Here is a 24,878-nt window from a genome sequence, read left to right as displayed (position 1 = left end):
GTTTTCAGTTATTTCACCTTTTTATCGTTAAGTACATAACTACACTTGTGTTCATTCTTAGTTTTGATACCTTCAGTGGGAATCAATAATGTAAATAGTAATGAGAATAAAGCAAACATTGAATGAGATGTGTGTGTTTTTTAACTCTGTTTTTGATGGGCAACGTCAAGGTAAAATCTTCTGAATAACACAAAGCGCCCCTTTCTGAATGGCAAAAAAAAAAAAAAAAAAAGTGGATCTGGCTGGTGTTCAGTGCAGTGTGAAGAAGTTTCGTTTCTTATTAACGCACCTGTAAAATACCCATCCTCGACTCGGGATCATTAAAATTTTTTTGCTATTTATTTTTATTTTTATTTATTTATTTTATTTTCATACTTTTGATCCTCTTGACAAACAATACACGACTCCTACATTCAAGAATGAAGAACACAGTTCATGTTACGTATCATTTCGCATACCTGTAGGCAGGAACATCTGGATTTGCGATCATGATGGACTCCAGGTGAAATCTTCCATCTCCCAAATAGCTTTAAAAAATAAAAAATAAAATAAAATAAAAATCACCTTTAATTAAGAGAAATCATGACAGAAAATCAGGAGAAAACAATTTGTGCAAATGTAAATTCCATAAGCAATTTAAATCTCTCTCCCTCCCTCGCTGCCCTGTAGGCCACCTTGTAACAGAAGACTTTAAGACCGAGCAGGTCTCAGGCCCCGAGGCTGAAGCAGAGGATCAGCCCAGCTATGTTGTCCGGGGAACATGACCCCCCAACGATTGGAGCATGCTGTTTACAGAGAATGCAAGCCCTTTCAATTAACCCTTGGCCTTCTACTGGGGATTCAGCAGACTCCGAGCGTAGGCAGTGTGTACAAACAGAAAAGAACGCCGAGGCATGGAGGTACCTGAAAACACCACGCAAGGCAAATCTATTTATAAACCACAATTCTCTCCAGCGAGAATAGGAAGTGATTCACACAGCATATAGCAATGGAAAGAATAAAAATATGTAGTAAAAAGTACAAATTCAGAGCACATAGAAAAATGCTAATTACGGGGAGGATGTTGTCAACCCAAGCTCTTTTCTCTCTCATACTGAGAGGTTTTCAGTTAGAGCCTCCCTGGAGTGAGAGGTTGGTCCACTCTGTCCATGGATTGACATTTATTAGTCCACTCCTCACACTGTAGAGTTCTAAAAGAGTGTTTGGAGGAAGCATTTGCACAGTGCAACCAGGTTTGGACAAGGATTGAAACACATTCTTGCCCTGAGCCAGGACATAGCCTGAGGTGGCGACTCCCTGAGTTGTGTGTGCCACAGAGCAAAGGCGCTTGGAAAAAAAAAAAAAAAAAAAAAAAAATGCTCCATGCAGCTTTTTTAACTGAGCTACGCTGCTGGCAGGTGTTGTTGAAACCCCGTCACGATGCGGCTGCCAACTCGTCTTGGAATCCAAAACGAAAGGAGCTTTGACAACGAAAGCTCACGATCTGTTTTGTTCATTTAGTTTCCCCTGGTTGAAGAAAAGTCCAAGCAGTCACAAACAGAACATGTCAAAATGTTCTCTTTGCTTAATGTAGGCTATTTAGTAGGCTAATTGAAGACTTGTTTATAGGACTGCTTCAATCAATTTCAAGATATTAAATGAAAAAATGGCCTTGCTGATTGATGACTCCACATTGTTTGCACAACTGTCATTGGTTGGCACTATAACACTAATAACCTTACATTACATAGAGCCACTGCGCTTATGTGTCACGTCTCTCATAGTTGCTTGTTACGTAAAAAGAAGCGCAATATCGCAATATTAAAATTTCCACTATATTGTCGTTGTCATGTTACGATATTAAAAGCAGCACGTCTGTGAAAAGCCCAGGTTATTTTTCATTTGTTCAGTTCCATCACCCTGTGGTGGTTAGTTGATTAGTACAGTTTAATTTGAATTAGGCATGTTTTGGCCACCTGTTTAAAATCCACACTAATGTCCAGATGAAGGGGAACGCAGTTCTTGTACAAATTAACTAGCAAGTGAGTGCCTTTAGAAGTGGTTATTTTCTGGACTATAAGTCGCTCCGGAGTGTCAGTCACAATTGGTCAAAAATGGATAATTAGGTAGAAAAATCACAAGTTGCACTGGAGGATAAGTCACATTTTTTTTGCAGGTAATTTATTTTACAAACTGCTTGTCCAAAAACCGACCTTTGGTCATCTTGGAAGGTAAGTTATACATTAAAAAAAAGAATAGAGAACAGGCTGAAGAAGTGTACGATATGCTAAGACAACGAAGGTTCACTACTTGCAGTTTGTACTCTGTAGAATCAAATTTTTTTGGGGGGGGCATTTGTGTTCAGTTGTTCTCAGTTGTCTTTGTAAGCTAACGTTTATCGTTTAAATATTTAATTTGTATGGAGTAGGCGATATCGGTGCATCAGTCTGGACTTCCCTCTTGTGGCTGTCTGTGAAATGATATATTCCTGTATATTTTTTCCATGTATAAATCCCTGTGGAGTGTAAGATGCAGGAACAGCCAACCTATGAACAAAAGTTCAAAACTGAAACTAAGACAGCATGGTCACGCATGGAGAATCCATTCTCTTGTATCCAATCACGGCTTGAAGGTTCACACGGAGAATAATTGTGTTTTAAGAGGGCGGGGGTCGAAGGTCAATGCCCCCTCTCATTACTGCACGCTGTGTACAGTCTCAGTAGGATGTGCAATTAAGATGACTAATTGTTGAATATTTATAGCGGCCGGGAAAGCGCTTTTGATGCTTTGCTGTGTGGTCGACCTGGAAACGTGTCCCGCCAAGATTTGATCGCCATATGTGTTGCATGTGCGTATGTTAAAAGCACACAGTAAAAGCTCTCTGTGCATGTGTTACATCACATAGACTATTGATTGTAAAATGCACTCCAACGGTCTCTTTGTTCCACCGCTTCTCTTTGCTTGAAAACATCCAAGGCCCTCGTATGATTATATGGTGAACAATAAGCCGGCTGCACTTCTGTGACAGATGTCCTCACTTCTCACTCGCTTTCAGAAGCTGCGCTTGCCAAAACCTCGCAACGCGCCCATCTTTGCATGTACATCTGCACATTGGTCTATTAGCAGCCAGAATACGAGCAAAGGAAGCGTGGAAGTGGTTGAGCCGTATGTGAATTGATCAATTATACATTCATTATACGGCACGCTGTAAAGACTGGCTTGAGAAAGAATGAGACCTCAATGATGTGGAAGCCCTAAAAAAGCATTCATTACCTAAATGGATGCATGCTGATAGAATAATTTCCCCATGAGGTTCATGAAGTTTATCTAGTCATCCGTCCACCTTCCTTGGGTCAACGCTGCAATGCACACAGGCTGCAAGGTCACAATCAGTGAACGATTGGTTGGCGCACCACTACTCTGCAGATCATAATAACCCACAAACCATAGTTGCACAAATGGTGGTCCTCTTTACGCTTTTGCAAAAAGCAACATGTATCGATTTGTGAAAGGCATCGATACACAAAATAGATAATTGGTAGTCTCCCATTAATCAAAAGGAAATTTACACTGAAATGACGGAATTAATAACAGATTTAAAAATGTGCTCTAAATTAACTCATGAACATCAGTCGATGCTTTATTTTTTTGTGGTAAAACCGAATTATTATACATTTGAAAAAAATAATAAAACTGGTCTTTGCCAAATGTAGCAAAGCAGTCCCAGAACATAACCATGCATCCTCCATGTTGCACAGTAGGGACAGTATCCTTTTCTCTGTACACATGACAGAGGCAAGATTAATGGTAACCTTTGATTGACTTTCCCATTGTGGGACAAATAAAGGTAAACACCACAATACAATACTGCTCCAGAATCATTGTGGCATGTCAAAATGTGTTACAACAACGGATGTAACAAATATAAAAATGTTTTGTTTTTTTTTCTTCCTTTTGTGGTAGTTACAAAACATTATTGCTTGTAGCAAGGGCAAAATGCAGATGATAAAATAAAAAAACATCTTTGGTTGTAAAATTAGGAATTCATTTTGTTAAAAAAAAAAAAAAAAGATAAAAAAAACTGACTGAATTGTGACATCCCTAATTACAACAAATTCCAGTTTGATTTTAATTTCCTTCAGTGACGATTGTTGCTTTTTCTTTTGACGAACAAAAGGGTACCAACAATTATTTCTGTACCGTGTATACAGAGAAAATAACATTGTGCCATAAAACATGGAGGTGGCTCGATTCTGCTCTGGGGGCTGCTTTGCTTCACAGGCATCGGACATTTTAAATCTGTGCAGGATACAGTGAAATCTCAAGACTATTATAGCAATCTGGGGATAAATGTGCTACCTTAAGTCAGAAAGCATGTCTCCATTGACTAGTCATGACTAATTGGTTCAAATCAGATACAGTTTTAATGTTCCAAATATTTTGCCATCATAAAGAATGGGGATTTGCTGCGCTCCTTTTCTGACAATACTGCTGTTGACATGGTAGGAAAAATAATTGTCTTAAAAATTCCAGCGCAAACATCAGAAAACAATGATAATATGCTGTACACAAGTCCGAGCAGGTAAATAGCAAAGCTAGGTAGAAACTAATAAATACCTTTGTTACTAAAGCAATTATACAGCCTTTGAAGGACGTCTTGTCAGCATTTACTGGATGTGCTGGTGTGAGTGTGAGCAGCGAGCGAGCTCGGCAGTGGGAAAGCTCCAGACAGCAGAGCATACCAAATCTCAGACAAACCAATCGATTCTCCTTCTCATCACAGCCCTCCACACATCAAAGCAAGCGCACATTGGATTAGTAGGTGAAGCACCCTAACCCTTTCACTTTCTTTTTCCGTCACACCCCAAAGGCACGGGAGGGGGGCGAGCACATACTCGCACACGCGCGCTTCGCCACACACCTTTGGAGCGCTCTCCCCGTGGGGCCTGGCTTATGCATATAGAGCCAAAGCTTGGCCTTGTCCCGTCAGTATAATCTCATGCTTCGGGAGGGTTTAAAAAAAAAAAATCAAAAAAAAAAATCACATGGACCGACAAAGACCAGTTGATGCACCTCTGCGTTCTTTCATCTGGGAAATGACCCCTGATACCACTGGACAGCAAAGAGCGCCAGCAGGTGGATACAGATTGTGAACTGCTGCCTCCATAAGCGAAAATTTGTTTTGTTTTTTTAGTGCATGCTCACCGGCGCACAAGAGAGGACGCACATTTGCTGGAGAGATCCAACCCATTGTTGTACAAGCACTGGCCAGCAGGTATGTGCATAGGTAGAAGCCTAGCGGTGCTCAAGAACCTGCCCTTTAACCCCTAATGAGAAACGTGCCCTTTCTGCCGAAGCCCCTTTTGGAGATAAAGTGGTGCCTTGAGATTCAGAAGAGAGGAGTTTGTGATATGAGCACTGTCAGATACAATTAGTATATTTTAAGCTTACATAAACATAAACAAAAGTAAATGTAAAATAAACGTTAAAACAAAATAAATAAATAAATACATATAAAATACATAAAAATAAGTAAACAAAATATACTTACTTACATGTCTATTTAAAATAGACCCCGGTCATCATAGTAACGAAAGCCAGACGCACCATTAGGCAATATACAAGGCGGGATGGCTCACTAGCATGGGACATCCCCGCCCCCCAAAACGGGTAATTTCAGCAAGACAAGAATCACTCTCTCCCCAAAGCACGAAAAAACAAAAGTGTACTATAATTTTTGAGTCTTCATGCATGTAAGACTGGGAACTGTTTGTAAATTGTGAGAAAAAAAATAATACAGTAATGTCATACATCTCCTCATGATCGTTGAAGGTAATTTATTACAAGGAATAAAAAAAATAATTGAAAAGTTGATGTGGGCTGGTTGCAGCCACAAGTGCTCGTGTGCGCTTGTCTGAATCCATTGCAGCGTGATGTTATTTTTAGCTTCGCCTGCTTCTGGCCGCCCATAAAATAAAATAGGCACAGAGTCATATCTACTTGTCACAGCTTGCTATGACTGGTGTGATGTCATGCTGATTATTCCTTGAGTAACAAGGCCATGGCGATGGCAGGGGTAATAACGGGAGTGTAGAGGAGGACTACTATTTTTGGTTATGCAAATGGATCAGCTGACGGATGGGGCGAAAACAATATGGAGGTGAAACAAGATTTCTTACATTATGGCATTGACGTTGCGGTCCAAGCGAGGAGAAGTGCAGCCCAAAATTTCTCCGGGTGACAGAGGTCGACACTGTGGCACCAGCACGTCGTACTCTGGCTTGAGAGCTGCACTCACAGCCTGTATAGCACAAAGAAATGAGAAAGATGGAATACATTTAAAAAAATAAAAATAAATAAATAAAAAATCATACTTTTTGTTTTGCTCAGCCTCTAACCTCGCGCCAATCTGCTCGGAATAATTTGCAACGCTGAACATTTCATCGTTCACTGTCCTCCCCTGCGAAAGCGTGCACAATAATGTTGTCGTGACTACGCCAGGCGATCACTTTTTCATTAGCGCGCACTTCCCATTAATGCTATGCTCGCTTTTATGCTATGTCATATTCATCAAGCTGCTTCGCTTGCAGACATTTTTCATATTTCTTCGCACACGCCAGCAGGCTATTATCATTGTTCATCGAAGCCCCTGATTGCCTTGTTCTTTGCACACATTTTCTCATGTTTTTGCAGTTGACAGCCCACCCACCATTTTTCTTTGTATTCCATACCGGAAAGAAGGAGGAAAAAAAAAAGAGCAGGAGGCAGAGTGAATCCAAAATCAGGCAAAGTGGGATATGTATGCAAATTATACAGGGGAATGAATGTCGGGATTAAAATAGGGCAGTGATGCAAAAGACGGAGAAAGAGGTCAGAAAAGATTACACTGGAGATGCGATCCAAAGTCATCGTCACTCGGTCATTAACGACTTTGCTCCTCTCCGTCACAGGACTGCCAACTTGATTTGAAGCACGGACGCGTCATGGAATAAATCGCTTCTTCTCAGTTGCTTGGACTGTATATTAATTGAGGCAAAGTGAGGAGATGAGAGCGGCGAGAACAAATTAGCTACAGGGCATGGAGGATGACGGATGAATTGAACGATTAAAAGCTAATTTAAGGCAGTCAACAGGGAATGAGGGTGAACTCTGAGCTTCTGCCGCCCATACTGCAGGACCTTTTTGGCAGCCTACACTGCGGGAGTTTGGAGGCGAAGTTCATACGGTGCAGCTAAATACACACATGGGCGCTTTCAAGCATGTGGAAAAAAAGTGACCTGCAAGGCAGAGCGTGGTTTCAGTTTAACAGCAGTTCGGTTAGGGGGAAACCTAATGAGTCTGTTCAAATCATTAAGACAGACTTATAGAACTAATGTAATGAAGTCAAATAAATTCCATAGATGATGTCAGCAAGCAGCTGAGCGGGCTTCGGAGTTCACGCCAGCCTTCAAATCCAAAATAACTTGTGGCGGATTTCTCAAACCCACACTTGAGCTGAACTTGGCTGCAGACATAGAAAATGATTAAATAGAAAAATACGCAGAAATATTTACATGTGCCTATGCAGTGAAGATACAAATACTTAATCGTATCAATGAAATGAAAAACGTAATGATTGCATAATTGGTTTATGCCTCCGCTTACTAGTTTAGCTTTACACTGTTTCACAGTGGAGGAGACTTTCTAAAAAGCCTTTGCTTTAGCGTCATTAACATAAAATGTGCAGAATTACGCCGATTATTTTTGGTGAGAAATACTCTACTACTCCTTTTCCCTCAAGGTATTCCTGTGATAAGGTGCTCACACGAAGAATTGCATCAAGTAAGAATTCATTGTACATTCTCACTGTTCTATCAGCTGAAGCTGTTATGAAAGTGCTATAGAAAGTTGACTTATGAACCATCAACTTTTTTGTTCAGGTCAGTTTCATGAGTTTTTTTCCCCCCCCCAATGATTCTGTTTAACCACTCAAAAGTGATATTGGATTTTCATTGGTTGATTTTTGTGTGGCGGCATGACTCAGCGGTAGAGCGGTCGTCTCCAAATGCAGAGGTTGTAGGTTCGATCCCCGGCCCTTGTGACCATGTCAAAGTGTTCTTGAGCAAGTTAGTAAACACCCAGTTGCTAAGATATATATTATTACTTTTTTAGATTCAAGTGATCACTGTGGGCTTTTCTTTCATTAACCATGGATTAGTATAGACAATTTTGCCCATATATGTACATACCAAATTGAGAAAAATCCTTTAGGACCAGATGATGGGCTGCTGTAGAAATCAAGAGTTAAGAGCTGGCTTGCGCATTTCAAGGTAAAGAGGTTTAGCTCAGAAGTGTGTTATTATTAAATTACTTTTCTTCTTTTCAACAAACGTTTCATGTTTAATTGTTAAGAGCCTTGTTGGAATATAACGTCTTCCCTGGATAAAGATTTCATTGCGCAAAACACACTTGCTTATTAGCCTCAAGACACTTCATTAGTTTCATTTTAAGATGTGCATATATTGGATTTTAGAAGAGCTTCTGTATTCTACCTGACATGAGTTAACCATCTGAGATGGAAAGTCAAAGTGTGGTCAAGCAATGACCTGACTTGCACACGTTGTACTTTCAAGTTGTTGCTGATAAATGTCGGTCCAGAAGGTGTCGGTTTGCAACATTTCTAACTCAGCAGAAATTCTTCTGATCGGCAGCTGTTAATCATGCCTCGCTCTTGCATGACCAAATGACTTGAAAATAATAAAATCATCCCCGTTTAAAAGTAGTTCAAATCAAAATCTGGCCTTAAGTAGGCACCATTTTTAAAGAGTCAAACAACTACTACTCAGAACAGACATGGACATAAAGAACAGTAACACACAATCAGCTGGATGAATGAACAAACTGTCTTGCGATGCCCATCCCCAGCGTGAAGCCAATCCACTTGCCTAGTGGAGGCATAATAAACAGCAAGCGATTCAAATTCTCCCGCAACAAAAAGGCTTTCGTGTGATCCCACGCCAGCGCCACCTTACCTGCAGCGCAGCCACAAACTGAATGGTGCTGACGAGCGCCAGAGACTGTCCGGGTGTGAAGTTGAACTTGACCGTGTCCAGGAAGTGTGCGTTGTCCATCTGGATGTCCACAAACACGTAGAGCATCTTAATTCCGGCCGTGGAGTCTATGGGGACTGTGGAGACGAAGACAAAAGAAAAGAAAAGTGGATGAATAATTGAAATGGCGGTGTCAGGTGAGCCTGTGGCACATGCACTATTGATGACGCCTCAAACATGAGTTCATGGGACATGTTCATGAGTACATAGACGCCGTTGTAATAGACGAACCTCGCTGTGTGATGCAAGGGGCTTTATTATTTAGGTAAGGCAGAGATAAACGTGATTACTATTAATGTCACTTATTTCACGGGCTATTTGGGAAGCAGTTGTGCCTGCTATGTTGAAACACTCTTGGATGAGTTAAATGTTGAACAAAGTCCAAGAAAATGGAAGGAAGAAAACTATTAGCACCATTAGCGCTGATCATCGCAATTATTCTTGCTTTTTTTGCGCTACACCGATTTTGCAGATGGTGGTGTTGTTTTTTACGACAGAGCCAATGGCCCGTTACGTTGCATGTTGCATGAGCCGGTATTTCATGGCCTAGATTAGCGTAACACGGGAGAGGGATGAGAGCGAAGTGTGACAAAGGGGAGAGGAGACCAGCAGGGCTGTGAGATATGACTCGGGGGCCGAAAGCAGCTGGGATGGAAGCGAGGAAGGAGAAATTCTTATTAAAGAGAGATGGAAAATGCCAGAGTTGAATTTAGGAGCTGGAGGTAGAACATTTAATACCATAGTGTATACATTCCGCATGATACAAGGGCTACAAGTGTTATAAAGCAAGTGTGTGTGTTTGAAGGTTGTCAGTTACTTGACAACAGAAGCGATTTATGACATCCGGTCTGAGCTGGAAAGGGATGGCTTGAGAATTGGGATTTTAACAAGTGGGCTATCTTGCGCGGGTTTCCCAGGACTTTAATATGTCATGAGGGGAGGGGATGGGCGGTTGGAGAAGTTGAGTCGAGTCTACAATCAAGCTTGCAAGCTGTCAATTGTTTATGGGCACTCTCAAAAGGTAAAGGGCGAACAATCGATTTGCGCTGAAGTGAGGATGGCAGCCGGCTTTTAAGACGCTACAATTAGAGACAGTCAATGGGATGGACAGAACTCACTGGCCTCATCAATGCGGTTATTGGTGCCGCAAGATGTGCACGTTAACTTAATGATCGTCTGTGATTAACCAAATGCCTCACCTTCAACTTGTCTTTTTTTAATACCTACCTTATGAGACCACTTTCAAGTTTAAGTGAGTTAATTCTACGGACCTTGACATGGACAGAAGTTGCTTCTTTATTGGGGATGTCCATACCAGATTAGTCTTGTACAATAAAACAAATTGTACAATTGTGGCAATAAAATTTTTGATTATTTGGGCATTATTTGACTTCGGTCAAAAAATTGACTATACCCTGGATGTGTGCTCTTGGAGCAATTGAAGTAAAATGAGTTAAGACAAGTGCTACATGTGTCTTTCTAAAAATGTCAAAAGTTCGTTTAGGCAACAGAAATCGACGAAAGTTTGGCGTCAATGGTAAACAACCAAAAGACAGGGATGATGCTAAATTTAGCTGAGGAAAGGGGGATAAAATACTTGCATCAAGAACTTGACTTTTTTTTTGCCAGATTTGACCGCATTGTTCCAATTCATTCTAAAGGTTCTGAAGTTACCCTTGCCATGTCCTTTGGTTCTGAAGAGGGAACACTGTATTGGACCAATGAGGGACATCTGGACATCACACAAGATGCCAATAATGAGGTTTCTAAACTACAAGGATAAAATGGCAGTCACCTCAACTGACCGGACCCAAGAAAGAAATCGGCTATTTGCAACCTTGCAACCAGAACGCATCAGCTAAAGAAACAATTCCTCTCTATCAGCCAAGAATACGCACCCTTGGACACAGAATTTCTCAGATATTCATGGAAGTAAAAGCACAAACCTGAGTGTATAACTGGTCTCAAACTGTGAGGAATTGTGGATGAGTGCAAGTTTGAATTAAAATTAATCACTGAGCTTCTTAGAAAATTGGACTATCAAACATGAGCATGGAAATTGCTCCAACTAGCATAGTGTGATGGAGTTTTTTTTTTGGTACTTTTTCCGCCTCTCGAGTCTACTGTGGGTGGACTCATACTCATTAGGTGGACCAGTTTTCACCATAACAAGAGTCAGTTGGACACCCTCATGGGTGTGGTGAAAGGAGGTGCTGGGGGGTGGAGGGGGGGGGGGGGGGGATTTCATGTTATTTTTGTTTTTACACTTTTAGAGTTAGTGTTTGTAATGCTCCACATGCTTATTATGGTTCAGCTTGCTCAATTTTTTCTCCTTTATTTCTTCATCTTCCTAAAAATGACTCCAGAAGTAAATCCAACTTTGTTTTTCAGAACTTAAAAAGTAAAACAGGTGTAAGGTTTTCTTTAAAGAAACACCTTTGAAGGAGGTGAACCGAATGTGAATGAACCTAATAAAGATTATTCAAAATTATTCGTAGAATTGTTAGTAACTGAGATAAATGGACAATTTGCGATTGTGAGAAATTTACTTGCACATTTGACGCTGGTATGGATAGGTCAAAAGGTGCTTCTCAATCACATACCAGGAATAGTTTTAAAACAATTCATCAAAGAATTTGAATGACATATGATTAAAGTGGAACCCCAAATTGAAGGCATGCTCCTGTGGATTATCAATTTATCAAACAGTTACAAGTCAACAATTTTCTAATTTCATTATATTTTTGCAACACACTTTACGAGCTGAATGTGATTTAGACCGTATACACCATGTCGTTAGGGATGTAAAGGGAAAAAATTGGTTTGAGAGCCATCTAAGTAGCATTTTTTTCCCCAACATAAAAGGTCACCAGATGAATAATGTGTAAGCTATAAAGGAAGGCGGAGAAATGAATTCTTTGAATACAACACTAAGCCATATATAAAAGGAAGTTTTTCAAAAGCATTTATTAGCGTTCAATGTCAACGACATGTCGTGCAGAGCGGTTACAACTGGGGGACAAAAATGTTTTTAAGAAAATTGTTTGATAGAAATAACCAAAGAAAGGAAACAGTCAACTTTAAGAGCAGAGAATGAGGAATTATCTGCATTTAGAGCTACTGCCACTATATTAAGATTACAAACAAACCAAATACCAAATGAATACCAAATCTGAAACGGTGTTGAAAATATGGCAATTAGAATCAAAAAATGAAAATTACAAATATCCTGTAGAATGCATTGAGAAACCTGTCAATTCAACAAATTTGATTACGCTACTAGATGTTTTTTTGTTTTTTTTAAAGATAAATTTGACATACCACACATATCCATCCATCCATTTTGGATATTGTGAAGAACTGGAAACAGAAATTAGTACGAGAGAAATTGAAAACACTCTTGATTGGTACAAAATCAGGAAAAATGGCAGGCCCCTATGGTCTTCCAATTGATTTGTACAAAACATTTTAAAAATAATTTGATTGTGCCAATCCTGGAAACGTTCCGTGAAGCATTATAGAATGGAAATTTCCCATGTCTTTTTAAGAAACTCTTCTACTGAATAAGTATGAAAATCTGAGGACGAACATTCTGCTTAGTTTGATCAAGATGAATAAACTTAGCAATACGATGACAAAATTCTACCGCTAATAATAAATGTGAAATTGTAACAGGCAGACAAGGCTTTCATGATGTAAAAACAAAAGCTATGAAATACAATTCATTATAATAAAGAGATGCCATATTCCGCTATTCTGTCTTTAGATGACAAAAGGGGCCTTTGGCAGGGTGTAATGGTCTTATCTCCTCAAAATGTTTGGAAGATTTAGATGCGCTAATTCATTTATGAAATGAGTTCAATCTAACACCACAGCAGAAATGTTGTCTAATGGAAAAATTTCAGTACTCATAAATATTTTTTTTTATAAAGCTGTCGTCAAGTGTGTCCTCTCTCTCCCTTATTGTTGGCAATAGCAATTAGGTCAACCCACAACATCAGTGACTGGGAATGGGACTGAGGGAATACATAAAGTCCCTTTAAACAGACGGCATCATTTCATTGGTGTCCAACTTGTCAGAGCTTTAATGCATCTCATTAAAACCTTTAGGAAAAGCTACAAAGTAAGTAATAGTACATCTTCTACATTGTTATTTAATCATGATAAAAGAATCCAATTCCTATCGTAATTAAATTTAACACTGTCGAACGATTTGAAGATAAAGGGGTTCAAATTCTGTTTAGACTCCAACAGGTTGTTGATGCTAATTAACCCTCCTGGATGAAGGTAATCAATGAATCAACTGATAGGTCTATCTCATTCCCAATATCTGTAATTGGCAGCGTTAATATATTGTAGATGACCGTGCTTTCAACCAGCAAAGGCGCTGCTGACTGCATTTATGCTCATTTTTTGGCCTGAAGAAGAACACAGGACGTCTTTCAGTCCGCTGCTGCTGTTTCTTTGTCTTTGGTAAGCTAAAAATAATTCAATGTTTAATTAAATGGGTTAGTACAGGGCAACTACAACAAATGACTCTATGGTCAATCAAAAAATAATGAAATGCCCAACATTCCCAACAAACACGTCGTCGTATAGAATTGCCATTTTTGTATTGCTTTATATTGTATGTAGATTGAGAGATTTGAACTAGCTCCTCTTGGTACCATTTTATATTGAGCATTGATTGAAAGGGATGTGTGAACATTTGTCTGAGGGTTACAAAGCATTCTATTTTGATTTGCTTTTTTTAGAATCTGGGTCTATAGCGAGAGGAGCTTCATGATGACAAAACACAAATGATGACAGCGGCACACAAAAGGAAAAAAACAAGAGTATAAACATGAAAGTCGAAGACAGTTCCTCTACGAGTCACGACAACTCTTTTGATCTGTCACAGGTGCCTGACACGATGCGCATGCGACGTCCTTGTGATTGAGTGGCGGGGAAGGTCAAGACGAAACGCACATGAAAATTCATATTTAATACACGCTGGCTTTAGTAAAAAAATAGTGACAGTGAGTCCAAAAATTCATCCAAATCAATGAAAATCTTCACCAGAAGCAATCTGATATTTCTTTTTTTTTTTTTTTTTTTTTTAATGGCGCAGCCTCAGCCAAAAACTATATTGCAAGCCCAGAAAACATGCAATGATGATGGACTCATTTCCCAAAAGACTGAATCAATACATGCACCTGGCCACTTTTAAGTCTTTCCAACACAACTGTGGCGATTATGGGTTTGAAATACTTTTTTTATAATTGAAATTTGATGCACTTAAAAGCGGTGTACTCACTAGAGCAAACTAGCAATCGTCAAAGCAATCGCGTTTGCTTCTATTGGGTTCCCCATTCACAATTGTGTCCTATCAGAGATGTAAACATCAGTAACACATCATCTCACAAGTGGAGGGCATTAAAATTCTGCAGACTATTGCTGGTATTTGGACGAGGCAGCAATGTAGCAGAACGATCGATTTGGGTTTCCTCGCTTGTTCGGTAAAAGCAAGCCAGACGGAGGGTGAATGTCCGAGAGAAGGTGGTGGACACATCGAATGCATGTTCCTCATTGATCTACTGGGTCAATGCCATGTCTAGGTTCCAAAAAGGTCTAATGTGCCTGCCAGATATCCTAGTACCAATGTATGTTCCAGTTGATCAGTACTTCTTAACAGTCTGAACTCAGCCTTCTTGTAGGCCATCCCATTTGTATGATAGTGATTAATTTGTGTCTAAAGCAATAGCGGCAATGCTGCGTTGATTCAACTACAGTATTTTTAAACTATGGAGGACCAAAAGTGCCAAATTAAAAATATTAATAAATCAATAAAAGTGAAACTAAATGAACATAACAATAAAATTAAAAAATGTAATACAAACAAATATAAATGGAAATAAATAAATACAAGTAAAAATATATATATATAAAAAAATAAAAAATGTGACTGAAAAAATAAAAATAAATCTCAAAATAAATCTAAAAAATAAATACAAAAATAAACATGTAAACAGACAAAACACTCACCGAGACAACTGTGGCCATAGTGCACCATGAAGTCGGCTCCCAAGGCTCGGGCGGTGAAGTCGTCCAGGCAGCACGCGCCGTACGTTACGTCCCCCATCACTATGGTATCCGCTTCTGTGAACCTGTGCGAATGCACACATGAACGCTAATTTGTGCAGTCCCGCAGAAAACTACGCACCCCTGCTGACCATCACGCGAATCGATTCTCGCGGCATGTGATAAGGAGAGAGTTGAATAAGATCAATTGCCATTCACTTACGCGTGGGCAGAAATGACCAAATACTATGTGACATCAATCAATGGCTGAGTCACAGCATATCGGGAGCGTTTTTCTAGCAGGCGGTGACATGTGTGAGACAAGCTGTCTGCTGGTTAAATTCCACAAGTCCTCTACATCAAGAGAGGCTCTTGGGTAGTACTGCAATTTTATTCATTAACATTCCGCTCATTCATTCTAGTTCTAATCAATAAAGTGCTTCCTCACATTAAAGGCGTCTTCCGTTTTCACTCAGGAAAATGCACTATATAAATACAGGATGTATACACATGAACTCCTTCTCAATCTACACCTCTGGGCTTCTGTTAATTCAAGTGTTCTCTTCAGTTCAGAGGCTGCATCAAAGCCTTCTGTATGCTCTAGCATAAAAAACAAACGGATAAATACGTCTTTGGGACCATGGTAACATTTAGAATAGAAGGAGCAAATGAGTTAAATAAAGTGGAGTTGAACTGATCACGGCACCATGGCAACAAACCAGACATTGTTTTTATGCACGACAGGTCAACCTCAGCTCATGGAAGGAACAGATGACTTGCACTCTCCTCTTGCCATTTTACAACGCAGTTAAGTCCCTCGCACTAAAGAAACAAGATGCGTGGCATGTACATGTAAGCAATTTATGTAATAGTCTCTTAGCGAATACATTTATGGCATGAATCAACAAAACATGTTGCTGTAAAGAGAATACTGAACGCTTATTGCATTCAGCAGTACAATAAACTATTCAGACGTGCTTGCTTGCTTGGATGCTTTACAGTTTGTGCAAATCACATGTCACATCTTTTGGGTAAACAAAACAAAACATGATGTGATTATTCAGGTACATAAGGTTGTAGCTCTGCTGAGAACAAATCCCACTACAGAAAAACAAGAGCATACTTTCATTGCTATTTAGAGGCAAATAAAATGCAAAGCCAGATCGTAAAGGTTAAGTAAAATGAATAAAGTCTGAGAGGACGCGGTAGGGGAGCGGGAGCAAGCCCGAGGCCTTGTTAGGGAGGTAGATGAGGGGGTGGCTGTAAATGGAGGTACCACAGTTCTCTGGTATTTGTGGCTTTATTCTGACAGATTTCAGTAAGACAGAGAAGCAGAAGAGAGATGAGACAAGGAGGCTTAGGGAACGAAGGCAAGCGATAAACAGACGTGGCTGCACACTGAACAATCTGTAGATACCGACGGACAGTTGATAATAAGCCTCCTGCTGCCCAATCTTTCACACCCGCATCCACTCGATGTGTTTATCCCCGGTTCGGCTCCTCACAAGGGACTTCAGTCAAAGTTTCTATTTAGCGTTCCCTCCCTCACTCTCTCTGATGTAATCTGGTTTGTGGCCTCCCGGGGATCTTCCTCATCATCCCAGAGTTTTTGCTGCCTATTTTTCAGTGTCCCTTCTCCCCCTAATGGCTGCTCACAAGTCAAGGGCGGTAGCAGCTGAGCCCTGCAACACACACACACACGGGCACCCCCACACACGCAGCGACTTATCTGAGGAGAATAAATATTTGCCTTCAAAATCGGAATCACTTACCCTCTCTATTGTCAAGGTTTTGTCTGTGTTGTGTGCATCAAGCCTACTGCGGGGGATAATTACACTCACCATCTGACTGCCGGCATAAGCAAGCACCATGCGAAAAGTGCTCAAATAATGGCCGGCCATTCTGCTCATTTAGCCGACAAGTACGTCATGAAAAATACGCCTCCGCCAAAAATAAAAAAATTAAAAAATGCCATACGTTTTCCACGAGAGAGAAAAAAAGTAGCAATACACTTTTCTCACACATGAACAAGCGTTGGCAGTCTAAAAATGAAGTTAGTATAAACGTGACAGTAGTACATTATTCATTTGTTGTAATACTGTTTCCTCATTCACCGACTGATGAATCTAGAGCAGTCTTGGAAGGTCAGGATCGGACCCACAATCTTCAGGTTAGGAGACAAACACAACTCAGCAATGCAGCCGGCTGGTCAGCCTTCGCTCTTGCCCTGCATTTCTTCACGATAGCCATTTTAGCTTTTAAAGTCGGATTGAATACGAATGGCAGTAGACCAGCAAACCCCTAACACAGTGTTCTCTCACTTTTCGCAGGTGACAGAACTGGTTACACTTGCTATGCTATGCTTCAACTCTTTACTTTCCTTGTACTGCCCCAAAAAATAGCGTACGAGAGCCTGGTGCGTAAGCTAGGCTCTCGTACTGTTTTTTGGGGCACGCTGAACAATCAAAAGACACAACCGAAGAACGTCTGATTGAAGGAGTGCGCTAGCAGCGTATTTCCAAACAAACCCGCAATGACGGAACTGGGATTTTGGAGGCCACTAGCTCTAATGTTCATATTATTGGTTTTTATCAAATGAATTTACTTTTTTTTGTTAATGGTCCAACCTAGAAGGAAGAGAAATAGCCGTAAAATAGTGAGGTAAACCCACAAGAGATGAAGTTATGGTTACAAATGAAAATCCCACGATACAGTGAAGCCACAACAACGGAATTGCAAAGTAGCGAGGCAAGACCGTAGTACTCTCTCTACCCATTTAACTCTTTCACTCCCAACCATTTTCACTTAAGTGTTTTCCTGGATTTTGACTGATTTTTCAAGGCCCGCGAAATATTATGTTCTATTTGCTGTAAAAATATGGAACATACCAAAAGAGAGATTAGAGTCTCTTCTTTTATCAGGGAAAAAAAAAAGTACATTCCTATCTGTTTCCGCTGTGCAGCAATTAGCAATATAACATAGCTAAGTTTCATCGTTTTTCACAATTCTGCTTTGAACTGTGGGAAAACTGTGGGAGTTTTAACATGGCCTGGTTGATCTCTTATACTCTGCTGCCACTCAACCATTTTCTGCAGTAGAGAGACTGCATCAAAGCCTTCTCTATGCTCTGGCATTAAAAAAAAAAAAAAAAAAAAAAAAAAAAAAAAGGTATAAATATGTCTTTGGGACACTTAAAACATTTAAAATATAACGTATTTATACGTTTTTGGGAGCTAATGAGTTAATAGATGACTACCCTAATTGTAGTCGACGCAGTTGACATTCTCACTATTTGTGGAAATACAGTTTGCACTCTTATTCATAAAGAAAATGCACTGATGATTCACTGCAGAGTATTCAGAACAATGTGAGAGGCATTGGGGAGCATTGTATCTAATCAGCCATCTATTTGCAAGATATACCGTTCTCACGTTATCTCAGCTGGTACTACCTATCTCGTCATTACCATAACCAGAATTCTAAACTGTCACAGTAATAAACGCTATGAATTTGATTAAGAAGTCGATACGAGACATGCGATGCGTTCGGACATGGCAGGATAATTACTGAAGCATGCGTGGTCCTGCATCCCAACGGGGCCGAGGCGAGGAGATGGAGTGAAAGGCTGCGAGTGAGGGAATGGAAAGAGCATCGGTGTTAATCAAATCCCAATCATATTCCGTCTCACGCAGGAAATACTGCACGGCAGTTTTTTATACGTATGAGCAACAAATTCGATGAAAACGTCATAATCTTTTCCTTATCTCCTCTGTCAGACGCTTTCGAGTTTTATGTATGGTTTTACTCATTTCCGAAATGTCATTAAGATCTAATTAAGATGTCAGAGAAGCTTGTGAACTGCATAACAGCTCTTCCTAATTAGGTCGGCAGTGTAAGTCTCAATACGGATGAGAAACTACCAAACGATTTGAATCTGTAATAAACTCACTGCCACAAAAACATAAGTCGAGAACAAGACTGGTGTATTCCATGGATGCACATGCGCTCCCACGCACAAAGATTTCAGTCCGAGCCGATTGTACCATCCTACTGCTTGAGCCACAGTTAAAGAAATTAATAGGGTTGCCAAAAATAGACTCTGGCATTATTATTATTTTATTGTGGCAGGAGATGCACTGAAAGCAGAGTAATGATTTGGAAAAGCTGAAACTTGTTGGCATTGCGTGTTGCAGTCTATGGAGATGTCACAGCAGGCGAAGAGAAAAGGGGAAAAAAAAAAAAACACTTGAGACCCACCCAAACTACTTTCATCAATGACACCTAACACTTGACAATACAACAATAGGCACACATGCCTTCCTTGAAATTCCATCCAGCAAAAGAGCTGTATGCAAAATTCCGCCTTTACAAAAATACCTGGAATGGTACTCGGTGGCATAGATCTCCGCCAAGGCCACCCAGCGGGGGTGCTGTGATTGCGCTTCTTTGTTCACCTGTTTGTTAGAAATGCTAATTCCCATTTCAAGGATGGACGACCGAGCGTGCAACGCGAGGATTAACGGTGTCATTTTGAGTCCACTGAATAATGGCAATTCTTCGATCTGCACATTTATCTTTATCAGCCAAACACAAAGTTTCATGGAAATAAGTCACATTGTTTTTGCATAATCCTGTTATTCAACAAACCAATCTCTTTGCAAACTAAACACAATTGATGCTTGTGGGTAACACAACAATGAAACTTATTCAGTAGAGTACAATTTTTTTTCCCCCAAAACAATCCAAATTTGGATCAACGTCAGTCATATTCTGCAGCTACACACCAAATGTCATTGAAATCCTGTGTTACATACTTTGTACAAAACTGATTTGACAAGAATCTATTATATGGGTTGTTGACAAAGTTAAATAACAAATCCATCAAATCCTTAACTCTTAAGCGCCAAAAATTTTCATCATGTTTGTAAAATAAAAAATGTAAAAAAGTAGATACCAGGGTACGTCTGGGTGACAGAAAGTGACTAGCACTGATGAACTAAAAACGACGACATAGCTCAAAGGTATGTATTATTTTATTTTTAGCTATTTGGCAAAATATAAGCTGCTAGCTAGCATGAGCACTACAGCATGCAATCCATTTCTTTGTCAAAAGAGAGCAACTGTGCCATTAATTTGAGCAACATTAAAGTCAAATGGTATTGTAGAAGAGTTAAATCTTATACCTATATTTTATGAAAACTATTCGGCTGATGAATAGGTTATCGGAACTTTATGCTGCCTAACATCAGAATCCAAATCGGACTAAAAAAATATTCCTATTAGTCGAACCACCGTCAATATCACTGCCAATTACAACCAGAATGATACATACTGATGAATACTTCTGCGCCAGTGTCAATCAAGATATTGTACAAGTGGCGGTTTTGAAACAGCTCTTGCACTGGAGTGCACTCCGTAAAGAGAAATCAATGCAACAAACGGCACTAATTTCTAATTAGGAGATTTGGAATGCAATGTTACAGCATAATTAGTATGACCTTTGATGTAATGCTGACGTATAGATCCCCTCGCAACAACCTCATGTTGTTTTGGCAGCAACAAAATATTTGGCTCAGCGTGCTTACAAATGAGAGTCAAAGGCACTTTTGTTGGCTTAGCATGTTCTCCCAGTAGGGGTGAGACTTTCCTCCGGGAGCTTCCTTGTACTCCAAACAAATGCAAATTGGAAAATGGCAAATGTTTGCAAAAATTGGAAATCTATCAGCCTTTCACTCATTGCATGCTGGGATGGACTCCAGCATAAGTTAGCCAGATGGTACAATCCAGCTACGTGTTGCATCGACAAACCAACCATTTACGTGTCCAATTGCTTTACAAACAAAGAACGGTACGAATATGGGTAACTACTACAATTGCATGGGCCGCCTTTAGTGGTATACAAAAATATCCATCTATATTAAATGTTGAAATAGGGCATAACGTTACCATGGTTTGTTACAACAAATATACCTTTAAACTCATTTTTGATGAACACTTGAGCCTACTTGGGCAAATACTGCCTTTTAATGTTGGTCATTATGATGGTAACTAGGTGGAAATTGAAAACCACTCCCATAAATCATTCAGAAAATGGTATTCTGTAATTTTCAGGAAGAATGTGTAGTATTTTGAGACAAAAAATATACGTATATATGTTAATGCATTTGGAATTCTTGCATCATTTTGAGGACATGATAAAACATAGCAAGTCAGCGATCAACATCAATAAAGAGACCAACATTCAGTAACCACAAATTACAGTTGAAGTTAGGTGCAAATTAAAATTTGTGATTTTTAATGTGAAGATACATCCTAATGTAGGCTCTGATTTTCTTTGCCAAGTCTCACAATAATTATGGCTCAAAAGTAATTTTGAGATAAGTTGAACCCTTTTTGTGCTAGTTGTTATTTCCAAAGACCACCACCAAAAGTGGTACAATTTAGAATTCCATCCATCACCGTGTGTGACAAAAAATTGTGCCCTCACAGTTATGCATCCGTCAGATGTTTTCAAAGGACAATTATATTTATTAAGTTTAGATGTAGTGTTTTCTGATTAAATATTTCAAACCTGGAACAAATTCACTTAACTCATTCACTGCCATTGACGTAAAAAGACGTCAAATGATGCATTTTTTGCTGGGCTGGCAATGAATGTGTTAATCCTATGCAAAAAATGTTAGCATTTCCCCTGTATTTAGTTTTATTAGCATATTCAGGCAAGAGGGACTCTTTTGTAACAGCAACCATGTGCTTGTTGCTACCATCCCAGTGGTCAGTCAAGGTAAGGTTTCAGTCGGTGTTGGCCTGCTGGTGACATTTATATATTTAAAAAGAAAAAAGAAAAAAGGTAAGTCTTACAAAAAAAGCAGAGGCGTAAGGCTGCTCTCCTCGGAAGCAACGAGACAAGCAGGTCAGTGAGGTGCGAAGAGGTGCAGCAGCACTGCTCTTGGCACAGTTGCCACTAGTACTTTGCGGGCTGACAGCTCAAATAAGCATGTGCGGTGCCATCTGCATACCAAGTCACGGGCGAACCATCCCCCTTGGCTCATCTTTTATTCCATTACATTTCAGGTATCAGTAACCATCAGTCTATTTGGTGTCCCTGAGTGGGCTTTTGGAACCGGAACCAAGCAGGAAAGGATCTGGAGCAAAGTACCATCATCAGTTCACCTTTGTAGAAGGGATGGTAGGTTGGGAGAAAGCACGTCATGATAATACTGGTTTTCCCCAAATAATAGCTTCTAATACCGTCTGTCTGTCTAACAGGTGTGACGTCCAGTGGAGTGGCTATTTGAGGATATACAATAAGAACAAATCTATTACTACCAGATATTTGAATGGAATTCATTGGGTCATTTATTTTCTTTTTATCAAAATATGTATTTTATGAACAAATAGAGACAATAATATATATCATTATTTAAAATGACCTATATGGTAGGGCTAACCAACCACTCATCCATTTTCATTTAAGATAACTATATAGTTTTTTTATTTTGTTTCTCACGATCATAAATACACTGAAGAAAAATAATGTTGTATTAAGTGCTATCAAGTTGTGACTATCCTCTTGTGGTCCTTTTTTTTAAAAAATCTATGTACAGTAAATATGTATCTCCATGCACCAATCTGCAACAGGTAAGAACAACAGGTATTTATTTGCTACATTTATTTTGTGGTTGTTATATGCCAAGTTATATTAAAAATTGAGATTTGGCATAACATTTTGAAATCAGTGAATAATGGTTTATATTATTAAGTGTGATTTCAAAATCAAAATAAATGTGATTACTATTTTTTTTTTCCCATTGTAGCCCAGCCCTACTACTGTATATAGGAATACAGTACATTTTTTTCCCCATAACGCTGCACAGCTCGACTTGTCATTACCACATTCACCGGCCACTAATTCAACTAAGAGAGCTTTCCTGAATGACACACCGATGATGGGTACTTATCCAACCAGTGGCCTTAAACAGATTCAACTTTCACCTCACCCGGCTGCTTGACGCAATCCTCGACAACTCCGGAAATAGCCGTGTGATTCAATTTGACATCCGATAACACAAGTCCCATTTCCACGGCCATCAGAATGGCGCCGCTAAGAGCTACATCACAACCTGTTATGCCATTATTGTGCTGTCTTGCTGCATTGTGATGCTATCGCCACCAAGGGACACGTACAGCGGTATTGCGCATTAGAGTGTTATTTCCACACTTGGCGACAAGAGTGCAGCCATTTAGGAGCGAACAGATGCTAATGGGCTAGGCGCTAAAACATCTGCTGCACACAAAAAAAAAAAAAGGCAAACCTGTGCGTCTTCCACATGACAAAGAAAGAGGGAGGGATTTGGTGAGGATGACAATGATGGATTTGTTAACTTTGCAAAACTGCTATTTATACTCTGCTTCCTGTTAGCACAACATGGGAAATTACCGATAAAAGTGCTCCCCTTGTCTGGCGATACTTTCGCTCTCATTTTATTGTCACAAGTCTTCCAGAGTCAATATTGAGATATGTAAAATGTGAAACATGTCTCGCAGTAATCACTGAACATCTGCCAGGAATGCTGCATGAGGCAGCTAGTGCAGGATGACGCTTAGACAGATGTCGCTAATACCCTTCGATAATCCTTTAACTCTCCAAAAAACAAGATCATTACTGCCATTTCTGTGAGTGTATGCTATTTGCCGTGACATTTGTTCAGCAGGCTGATCCAGGGATCATTATTATCAAGATTACATCTTTTAACAAATTGGACCAGAAATTGCACAGCAAAAGATCTTTAAAAAGGTTGCTAAACAAAAACAAGGGAGCGAAAAAGCAATCGTTATTAGAACTTTGCCTGTGCATTTTGGCGCCATGAAATGTCAGATGAACCCCGGGAGAAATTTGACCACACAAGATAATGTGGAAAAGGAAACAACAGGGAATGAAAAGGTAAAACGTATTAGTAATGTAATGCCATGAAAAGAACAAAAGATGGCTTTAACCATTGTCTCATGTCTTCTGCAGCCCTCAGTGAATTCATCTCACAACAGGCTAAGGGAAAACACAAAAATAATCTTAAAGGGGGAAGGCCAACTGTCACACAAGAGACCAACTGTTGCACATGAATCAGATTAGACAGAATGAAAATGGAAACCAACTAGTTTGTTGGAAAATTCACCACCAGAAGCTGCTAACTATTGCCTATGACTCAGTAAGCTGGAAATGACATTACAGATGCTCAGCACTCAGGTAACGATCTTAAATCACCCGTTTTCTGAATTTGGTCATGTGACATTAGCAAGTTGAGCCGTGAATGGTCAGTACTTTTTTTATTTTTATTTTTTTATTTTTTATTTTTCCTTTCGGACAATCACTGTGACAAATTTCAAAATTTGAACAGAAAAGAAAAAGGGCTGACGGGATGAAGCCGAAGCTTATTAATTCCCGTCCCCATAACAATCCATAAAATGTACTTGAGCCCTGAATAAATGCAATTATCATTTTCAGTCAACAGTAAATAGCAAAATGGCCGCCCCTTGAGATGGATAAGATTTTGTTGATTTACTCCTATTCCACAAATGCAATATAAATCAGAATACTGTGTTTAGACTACTGCTACTGTGTAGATACTGTAAAGAACATTTTTGGGTGGCCACTCAATACCACTGTTGGCAACAATTTGTAAGATGTCTTAACATAAAAATAATGTACTTACTTCATTGCGTTCCTGCTCTGACAACATTATTTATCAAGCA

General features: G+C 39.6%; 1 protein-coding gene across 1 annotated transcript in view; it reads right to left on the bottom strand.

Annotated features, from left to right (window-relative positions):
• Window positions 1–24,878, bottom strand: part of dph1 (diphthamide biosynthesis 1) — a 226,629-nt gene that overhangs the window by 15,305 nt on the left and 186,446 nt on the right. Inside the window, exons 12-15 of the mRNA XM_077541010.1 lie at window positions 15,093–15,214; window positions 8,991–9,145; window positions 6,159–6,280; window positions 459–527 (exon numbers count right to left, since the gene is read on the bottom strand). Of these exons, the coding sequence (XP_077397136.1) occupies window positions 459–527; window positions 6,159–6,280; window positions 8,991–9,145; window positions 15,093–15,214 (468 nt within the window). The remainder of the gene's footprint in view (window positions 1–458; window positions 528–6,158; window positions 6,281–8,990; window positions 9,146–15,092; window positions 15,215–24,878) is intronic.

This window comes from Festucalex cinctus, chromosome 13, assembly GCF_051991245.1.
Source record: "Festucalex cinctus isolate MCC-2025b chromosome 13, RoL_Fcin_1.0, whole genome shotgun sequence".
In the NCBI taxonomy this organism is placed as follows: Eukaryota; Metazoa; Chordata; class Actinopteri; order Syngnathiformes; family Syngnathidae; genus Festucalex; species Festucalex cinctus.
Note: the sequence above shows the minus strand (reverse complement) of the source record. Positions and strands in the feature narration are given on the sequence as shown.